General features: G+C 43.5%; 1 protein-coding gene across 5 annotated transcripts in view; it reads left to right on the top strand.

The window, feature by feature from the left end:
* The first annotated feature begins 1,918 nt into the window (after window positions 1–1,918).
* Frmd5 (FERM domain containing 5) overlaps window positions 1,919–9,973 on the top strand; it is a 238,372-nt gene continuing 230,317 nt past the window's right edge. For 3 of the 5 annotated variants that reach the window (XM_042687990.1, XM_042687988.1, XM_042687989.1), the window contains exon 1: window positions 2,044–2,292. In XM_042687990.1, the coding sequence (XP_042543924.1) occupies window positions 2,191–2,292 (102 nt within the window). In that variant the 5' untranslated portion in view covers window positions 2,044–2,190. Of the gene's footprint in view, window positions 2,293–9,973 lie in introns of all 5 variants that reach the window. The other 2 variants (XM_042687991.1, XM_042687987.1) reach the window with 1 other exon arrangement.

Here is a 9,973-nt window from a genome sequence, read left to right as displayed (position 1 = left end):
GGCCTATTAATGATTTTACTTGTCTCCAAGACTTTTCTAATTTTCCTAGTTTCTTCACAGGTCTTCCCTTGGGATAGAGTTCCTGTAGAATATCTATTAATTTTGTTTACTTCAGTAAGACACTTTTAGATTACCTATATATTACAGCTACTTTCTAGGGCTATAGATTGGAGCTCATATCTGCTTGTGTGCTTGGAACACCTGACTTTTTTAGTCTCATGACTCTTCCAGGGTTGTGCTGAAATACCTCAAGGGAGGATGCAAACATAAGAACAATGATCCAGGTTACTAAGGTGATAACTGGAGAGAGGGAAAAAGAAGTCTTCCAGGGGTAGGTGGAGCGGGCCATATTGGAATCTAAACACACTAGTGAAGCAGCATACTTTTTAAAGGTCAGAAGCCTACACAAGGAGTCCTAGGAGGCCGAGGCAGGAGGATTAGAGTTTGAGGCCAGCTGACCTAGGATATATAAGGAGATCCTGCCTTAAAGAAGTGTAGACATTATTGCTCAGAGGTAGAGCTACCAATGAACACTTGCCTATCATGTGCAAAGCCCTGGGTTTCGCGCTAAGCACCTGAAAAACAAAACAAAAGAAGACAGAGTGGACACCAGTGCCTATAATCCTAGCTAATCAGGAGGCTAAGCTCTGAGAATCATGATTGGAAGTCAGCTGAACAGAAATGTCCAAGAGACTGTATCCAAGGGGGTGCGGCTCAAGCAGTAGAGAGCCAGCCAGGAGTAGGAAAAGGCGAGACCACCAGTATAGTGCAGGAGGTGGAGAGCCAGATTTTTTTTTGTAGCTAATGTAAGTCTTCTAATATGGATATGTTTTGTCCTTAGAAAAAGAGTTTAAACAAAATAGGAAATTGTGCCTATTTTATTAGTTTGAATAAATATATTTTACAGAATTAATGTTTTCAGTTGTGGGGGTTTTTTTTTGTTTTGTTTTTGTTTTAGAGTAAAACCCAGAAGAACCCTGCCCATGCTAGTCAAGTGTTCTACCACAGAGTTACACCCCAATAACACGATAATTTAATATCATTTCCTTTCATTAACATTTTCCAGGAAGCACAGTGATATTTTGACAAAGAACTCGGAGTCTCAAGAATGGGGGGGGGGGGGGAGGCACAAAGGAAGGGAAGCAATCAATTTTTTCCCCCTTTGTGATGTGTTCTGAAGATGTAATAATTCTAGTTGTAAAGGTGCAGGGAAAGAATCGATGACTTCCGGTGTTCCTCACCAGCGGGGATGGGAGGGGGGAGCACACCTCAGCCTCAGATTCCTTTTGTCTTCTGAAAATAAAAGGAGGCATAGGGTATTAGAGCAGGTTTTTTTTTTTTTACTAGGGGTTAAACTCGTTTACTTACGGACCTGGTTGGTCCCAGCAGCTTTTACTTAATAGCTCCTGCAAAGCAGCTGTTTCTCATTTAAATAAGGGGGCGGGGCACAGAGGCCCCCCGGGCCGACTTGGGGTACGTACAGCACAGGTGGGGGCCGACCCCAGGTCTGGAGCACGAGGTGCCGGTGTTGGGCAGGTGCCGCCTTCTCGCCCTGGCTCCCAATAAGGCGGGAACGACGGCGTTGCTGGGTTCGCGACTTGGTTGCTGTGGCAGGGCACGATAGTATTTCAGGCAGCAGACCTCCATCCAGTCGAGTGTCCACACCTGGCCCGGGGGAAGGCAATCCGCATCCATAGGAACCACCGGGAACAACCGAGAAGCTGAGGGTTTGGGACGCCCAGAGGGTTGGTTGGGCTTAGGCTAGGTACGATTGTTCCGCAGTGATTGCTTCTCCCACCCGCTCATCACCCCAGCTCCCTATCTCGATTGGCTACCCGATCTGCCACTCAGTTCCGCCGCGCTGACTCCCATTGGCCTCTTCTAGCCGAGGCCCCGCCCCCACGAGCTAGACACGGGCAGTGGGGCACCGGGGAAGAGAGCCCGGCGTTTGCTCGGGGCAGCAGGGGGGTGGGGGGGAGGCGGTGGCGGCGGCGGCGGCTGTGGAGAAGGAGGAGGAGGAGGAGGTGAAGAAGGAGGAGCAGGGCCAGCGGGAGGCAGCGGCGGCGACCCAGTCAGGGTGATGGTGCAGGTGCCCGGGGCCGGCGCGGAGCTGCCGGGCTGAGGGGCTCGCGGTCCACCGTCCGCAGCGCCGCCGCGTCGCTCCCGGGGAACGGGCGAGCGGGCGGGAAGATGCTGAGCAGGTTGATGAGCGGCAGCAGCAGGAGCCTGGAGCGCGAGTACAGCTGCACCGTGCGGCTGCTGGACGACAGCGAGTACACCTGCACCATCCAGGTCAGCGCCGCGCCGCGCCACTCCGCCCGCCGGCGGGACCCCCTTCTCCCCCTCAGTCCCGGCCGCCCCCCCCCTCAAGTCGGCCAAGTTGGCCGGCTTCCGCCGCCCGGGGGTCGCCTCAGCCCCCGCGCCGCGCTTTGTCCGCCCCTGGCTGAGGCGGACCGCCCCCGGGAGCAGGACGCCCGAGCCTGTGCCCCAGGGGCCCGGGGACCGCGCGCATCGCCACCCCGGCGAGCCCCGGCGTCCCGGACCCCCAACTCCTCCCCGGTGTGTGTGTGAGGCGGGGGGGGGGGGGCGGTGAGGGCTCGTCGGGTCCGGGCTCCTCAAGCCCGCCCGGAGGGGGGGAACCGAGCACCTTCCGCGGGCGTCCGGAGGGAGGCGGGCCGGGGGGAGGGGAGGGGGTGTGAGGGGAAGGGCTCCTCTCCTGGCCGCCCCGTCGAGGGGGCGCGGGGTGGGGTGGGGGGGGTGGCGGGGGAGCCGCAGGCTTCGGCTCTCGGGCTGGGTAAGGCCGACTGGCCGGGCGCGTCTGATCAGTCTGCTTGGAAGGATAAAGGTTTATGTCATAATTTCTCCCCTAGCGTTTGTGAGTCAGAGCTTTCAGAAGGTGGAAGGGAACGCGCAGCCCATGCGGAGTGGCCTATCCAAGGGAGCCCAGACCTCAGGGCTGTACAGATTGAGATACTTCTCTCCCCCCTCTCCCCCCCCTCCCGCTTTTGGATCCCCGAATCTGGCCATTTCTGGCCTTGGGGGGGGGAGAGGAAGAGAGGGCGTGAGGTAAACATTTAGCAACAAGTTCCAGCGATTCGGGGGATTGGCAGAAAGAAAAGGGTGACTTGAAAAAGCAAACGAACACGCTAAGAAGATGAGAACGCTGCTGCGTCTCTGGTCTTGCCGAAGCTGATGGTTTTTGTTTTGAAAAGGGTATTTGTTTTTGCAATCCTCTTGCCCGTGTTCCTTCACTACTGCTCTGTGGCGCGTCAGGAGTAGTAGTCTCTCCCAGGAATGCAGGCACAGCGTCTCTCTCTCTCTGCCTCTCTCTCCCTCTCCCTCCCTCTCTCCTTCTCTCTGTCTGTCTCTCTCTCGTCCCCCCCACTTTCTCCCCATTCTTTCCCCCCTCTCCCCCCTCCCCTTTATAAAGTCAGAGGTTGAAAAAGATTGACAATGCCCCCGTGTTCAGTTCATCCGCCGGAGGAGGCTCCTCCGCTCGCCGTCAGAAACTGCTCTTTGTGGAGAAGCAAATTTGAGTTAGAGGGTCTCACCTGATCCCTTTGCCTTTGCTACATGCAACCAGAGGGGCCTTCTCAGTTCAGATGTGGCAGATTAAAAAACTGCCCACCTAGGTCCTTCCTCAGGGAGCTCCCCCACCCAACTGATTTACTATTATTATTATTATTTTTGCTGACAGTGCTCAATAGCATAAAATAGTGATGTATGAGAAAGACGCTGGGTAGTGTAAGAGGAGCAGCTGTTCTCTGCAGACTTTGTGTTCACTTCAGCCTACTACTTCTCTCTCCATTCCCTTCCCCACTCCCCCCACCCCCCAAAAAATCCAGCTGTGGGGTCTTAGTGCTAGCTGCAGCCAATATCCATGAAGGTTAAAAAAAAAAAAAGAAAAATATCTTCATAAAGCCATTCAAATACAGTCATAAAGATACTAGCCATCAAATGAGAAGATTTTCTGTACTTGAATATGATAGATGTCATGTATTATTCCTTTGCTGAATAAGCGGCATGTTACTTTTTGTTTCTATTGTATCTTTATACTATGCACAGGTTTTCTTTCTTTTTTTCTTTTCTTGGAGGAGGGGAAAAAAGAAGTTGACATCTTTGCTATTTGAGTACATTGTCAAGAGCTTTAAAAGCCCTATAACCTTCTTTTGAAATCTAAAGCATTTACACAATGGCCTATCAAGGGCATTGTGAGATTCAGACTTCATGAGTCTTAAGAATATTTTTGTGCTGTATGGTGAAATAAAATTTCTGAAGCAGGTCATTAACTTTTGCCAGGGTACAGAGTACAAATGAAAACACATCACCACTCCATGAGAAATGATTGATAATTCTGTAGCTTTAAGGCATTACAATAAGGAAAATGGTTATTTTTCCCAGTTAGTGGAACTTATGAGGTTGGTTGGTTGATAGGTGTTGTAATTTTTTTTGTCATTGAGAAAAGATGTTTTTAAGCTAAGCAGGATTGTATTGGGTTTGTGTTTGCCTATCCTATTGTGATTGTGTTTGTTTTATTGATGCTCTTCTTTTGTACTGTTATAATTTAACTTTCTAAAAAATAAGCATGGTGTAAATATAGCCACCCTATAGTAAGTGTCCATGGTCTAGATGTATTAGTGATTGTGCATTGTTTCTTGGGAATCTAAAAACCACAGGAATTCTAAAGTGTATGTAGTGTCATTCTTTGACTCCACTATTTGAATTGCCTTTATCCATGTGGGGAAAGGTTTAAAAAAAAGACAATAGCCTACATGAAATGAATATTTTTCATGTATAGGTGTTTTGAACATTGAAAGATTGAGCTTTTCTTTCCAACTCTTCCTTCTGCACATTTCAGCAGTGTGCATGTGCACACATGCTTATTTGTCAAACCCTGGGTACAGCATCTTTTAAATTCGAATGGATAGGATGGTGAGTTTCTGATTAGCAGTATTTCTATGTTTTAAGGATTACAGTAACATATATTTTTAAATTTTCCATAATTTGAACTCTTTCCTTCAAGTGTTGTATGTCATGTTTATGTTTAGATAAGCTATTTTTAAAAGATCATTATGACTTTTGAGATAATTGAGCTCAGTTAGGATTTTACAGGATTAGAAAAGTATCATTGGGTGGGAGTCATGATAGTCACATTGGGTGAATTTCCTTGTAGGCAGTTCTGTTAAGGTATTGGTCTAGCCTTCTGCAGCAGTTATACTGATTTGGCATTTAGAATGTGATTATTAAGGTAATAAGGTAACCTTCTCAAAGAAGGTTGCCACAGTTACCACATCATTCTTTTATTCCTTCTGGTATGTAAATGTATTTGTAGACCAGGAAAAATGAAAATATATATTAGAAGGTCTATACTGTAATTGCTTCCTTGTAAAGAACATTGTTACCAGCTCCCTGCCAGTTTTGAAGGTCATTGCTTCATAAATGCAGATCTGATCCATATTTTTCACTCATCTGTTTTATCTATGCATATTTATATTATTTACTGTGTTTACTACCCTTACAATGTTGTTTTATTTAGGGAAAATGGGAAAAATTAAAAATCTATCTAATATCTTTGAAGCCAAACTAAATAGGGTCATTTAAAGGCTTAGGCATGTATACTAGGCATGTAGATCCGAAGGAATACATTTTATCTTCTGTCTTTCAGGTAAAATAGTTTATACATTGTTAAGAATATGTATTGCAGAAGTTCTAGTAGTAATATGTTTAATGAATACATATTTTCAAGTAAAAATAATAATTGCTTTTTCATAATAACTGAAAGATAAGATTTCCCTAGAAATGAATTTGATTTTACTGGGGATGTATTAAAGTAACTGATTAACATTTAGGTCAGACAAATTTTTAAGTTACTTGCCATCAATGGAATGTTTGTGCCAAAGTGGTTCTGTAATGGAACCAATATTTAGATTTTACTGTGGCACCACCACTTAGGGTAAGGGTGGGACAGGACAAATGAACTGGGCCCTGAGCTGGCCCCCAAACGGTATAGGCATTGCCATCTCATTTCCTTCACAATAGCATTATAGATTGACTATATTTGCATTGTGCCAGGTAAAGAAAATGAGATTGTGGGTTGGTTGGGAGAGCCCTGTGTTGAATGACTAATTTTATACTAGGCTTTCTGGTAGGTATTTTGCATATGCCTTATGCGACCCATTTGTCAAGTAGGTAGTATTATTTCTATCTTACAGATGGAAAGACAGGTTGAGGAGGTCGAAGTATCTTGCCTCCTGTTAGTAAGTGGTCTAATTATATTTAAACCATGGTCCTTTTGTCTCTTAATCTTGTTTTTGTTTCTTCTCTCCATTCTGGCTCCCAAGTTACCTCATTTCTCTCTCTCTCTTTCTACCTTTCTTCATCTATAAAATGGAAATGCTAATGATTATTTCATAACAAAAAGAAAATGATTTGGAAATATAAATAATAAGCAATATTTAAACAGACTAATACATTTTACATTGTGGCTTATTCTATTCAAGTAAAAAATAGAATCGGGGAATGTTCTACTCTTTTCTAAGAAAACTAAATCAGTTTAAGCCCTAAGTCTCCTTCAAGTGATTTCTGATTCATCTCAATGAGATTGTAAAATTCCAGGCTGATATACCTGGCCTCCTTACTAAAACTTTTCTTTAAGATTTACCTCCCTTCTATCCTGCCAAGTCTTTTGCTTGGGGAAGGGAAGAGACATTTATTCCTGGGCTACAATTTGCTTCTTCTAAGAATTTCTGCTTCATATCTGGTAAGTGAAATCCTTTGTTTTATTAATGCAAAAGTGATGTGTTAGAAAATTAGGATAATTTTATTCATAGAGAAAAACACAAAGCTGTTGTATTTTCATGAATATTGATTAAAAAATTTTAACAGGTAACATGCTGTCTCAGGACCTCTGTTACAGTAGCAAGTCAGTTAGACTCTAACTCTTGAAACTAAGCTTCAAAACTAACCTTCTAGAATCCTAAAAGCACTTGTATTGTTCCTTAGTTTCTGTATTAAATATTTTATAAAACAAATGAAAATATACCCCTGAGTACTGAAGTTACATTCTGAATACACAGTTGGGCTTCATTCTTTTTCTTGTGTAAAGAAGTTTTAGTAGCATCTGAGAGAGATTTAGAAGCATTCACCACAGCATAATTTACTCAGGGTTATTTGTATGAATTTGCATTCTCTTAAATGTTTGGAATGAATATGCTAGATGAGGCACTTCAACATACCATATAATAAAAGAGCATTGGATTTTGAGTCCTCTGTTACATTGCTTAGAGACTCATTTATCATAGTTGTGCTATAATTAATATCAGGCCTCTAAAAGAGACATTTTTGTTTCACATTTGTAGTAGTTTATATATAGGTATGAAATGGATAGTGGAAAAATCAGAAGCAAGGCAATGATTTTAGAAGAGATTTACCATTAATATAATCATTACTACATTAAAATTCTTAAAATAATCAAAATATTTTATTTCTGTGGTAGATTTTACTGTACAATTCATAAAGGAGAAAAAAGCTATAAATCACAAATCCTAAGAACTACAACAGCTAGTTCAAGGCCTTACATAGTTATATTTCTTCAATAAGTATCTGTTCTAGTTTGTTGGTGCTGCACAATTGCTGTATTCAAGTTAACCCTTTAAAATTTATTATATCTGAAACCAATAAACATTTTCCAACAACAATTTAACTACGTAATTTCAACCTATCCAATTCCAAGCCATTTTGCTCTATAACCCCTCTTCTTAGTGAGAAGCACAGGTATGTAAATTCTGTATGGTATTTCTAGAGCCTTCGAGGTCTGGCAATTATCGTTTGTTGAATTGATGGATATCCACCCACACCCATTAAGTGCTTATGACTTTTTGGTTTGTCTCTAAGGATTTCAAAACTTTCAAGTTTTTCCTCCATTTCTGCAGGTGTACAGAGCAGTGCTTCATGGAGCTTCAGAGGTCTGCCAGAATTAGGGTTTTGAATGTAGGGATCACAATAGCCACAGAAACCTGCCTTCACTCCTTTCCTCTAAGTTAGTACCACATAAAATAGGACGGAGACCTCCTCACAACCTCATTTTCTAACCTCTTAGTGCAACGGCAACAGGAAGTACTGGTAACCCAGCTGAAATATAACTAGTTCTTGTTATGTCTATTTCAAGCTGAATTTGTCTTTGACATCCTCATCTGTAACATGCCATCTGATCTGCAGACTCTATTTCAAGGAGCAGCTGCCAATGGGTCACTCTTCCCCCATGTGTGCCTTGTAAGTCCTTGTTCAACTAATGTGACTATCACAGAGGATCTGCCGCAGTATCCCAGCTTCTTTTTTTTTTTTTTGTCGGTCGTGGGGCTTGAACTCTGGGCCTGGGCGCTGTCCCTCAGCTCTTCAGCTCAAGGCGAGCGCTCTACCACTTGAGCTACAGTGCCACTTCCGGTTTTCTGGTGTTTTATTGGAGATAGGAGTCTCACGGTCTCTCCTGCCCGGGCTGGCTTTGAACTGCGATCCTCAGATCTCAGCCTCCTGAGTAGCTAGGATTACAGGCGTGAGCCACCAGTGCCCGGCTATCCCAGCTTCTTTTTCTTACCTGTGTGGTGTTCAGGACAAGATGGCATTGTACCTCTGGAGGTCAGGTAATAGTTACTGTCCCTTATATTTTCTGGCTTTGACCCTTGGGGTTCAGATCAGACCACCTGAATCATTTTCTTATATCACTGGGAAATTTGAAGAACACAAAACCATCTTCATTTTCATGTGGAAGAGGAATGGTGGTGACCTAAGAGAGCAAAATATGTGGTCATGTGTCCATTCTTAACATTAAAGCAGGTCTTCCATTCCTTTTAGACAATAGACTCTGGCAACTAATACAACTTTTAACTTTTTACAAACATTTTACATATAGGGAGTGTCAAAGATAGACCGGAGAGGGCAAAGAATCTAAGTGTACCTACTCCATACTTTGCTTTTTCAGAGAGACTAAGCTCTAGACTTAAATCATGGACTACTTGCCTCCTAAGGTCACCATGTGATCCTAATTATTGCCATCAATATTTTGACTAAGATAGACCAGTGATCTATCACCTGTTGCAGTTGCTTATTTCTGTGGATGATGTTTTATCCCTAGGATCTCTCCCCACTTTCATGAATTATAGTCTAGATTTGGAAAAACTAGATTTGTTCAACAAATGTGAACGTTGTTCCTTTGATGTACAAGTTCCTAAGATTCAGGCTCAAGTTCTCCAGGCTTTTTCTTGCTGCCATCAGACTAAACACAAACTTGTACAAATCAAGTTCTCTAAAGAGATCCTTCCGTGCCATGCTCATACAGGCAATATAATTAGGCCACATGCTTGGCATGTGTACAATAGCTCCATTCACTTGTCTACAGAAAACACCCCTTTGACAATGATTATAGTTTCATTCCCCCTCCTCTACTTCTGACTCCTTGCATGATCATGACCTAATCTACTGGTTGGTATTTAAGACCACTCCAGAAATGCTCCAACACTCATTCCTGAGTATTAAAGATCATTTCAAAACCTTGGAAAGGCACAGTCCACCAAAAGAAACCATTCAAGGTCAGGAACAAATCTGGCCATTCTTCTGCATCTTTCAAGGCATTCTCCTGTGTCACAACCCAAGGGTTCTTTTCCTTCCATAGATATTGTAAACACAATCAAAAGAATGGAAGATAAGGAGTTAAAACAGTGGTTTTCAAAATGTCCCTGAGATCACAGCACCAGTATCATCTGAATATTTATTAGAAATGTTCATTCTTAGCTCTACCCCAGACCTAGTGAATCAGAAACTAGAGATGGAGTCCATCCGTCTCCGGACCCTCTAAGTATTGGGGTTTGAGCTCCTGGCCTCAAGCTTGCTTAACTTGCTTGTTCAGCTGGCTACTTCTTGGAGTTCAGCCCAAACTTTACAAGTGGTTCTTGTGCTTGCTGAGGTTAGAGAATCACTT

Source organism: Dipodomys spectabilis, unplaced genomic scaffold (genome assembly GCF_019054845.1).
Source record: "Dipodomys spectabilis isolate Male_0828 unplaced genomic scaffold, ASM1905484v1 ptg000108l, whole genome shotgun sequence".
Lineage (NCBI taxonomy): Eukaryota > Metazoa > Chordata > Mammalia > Rodentia > Heteromyidae > Dipodomys > Dipodomys spectabilis.
The sequence above is the reverse complement of the archived record's forward strand: the minus strand, read 5'-3'. Positions and strand labels throughout refer to the sequence as shown.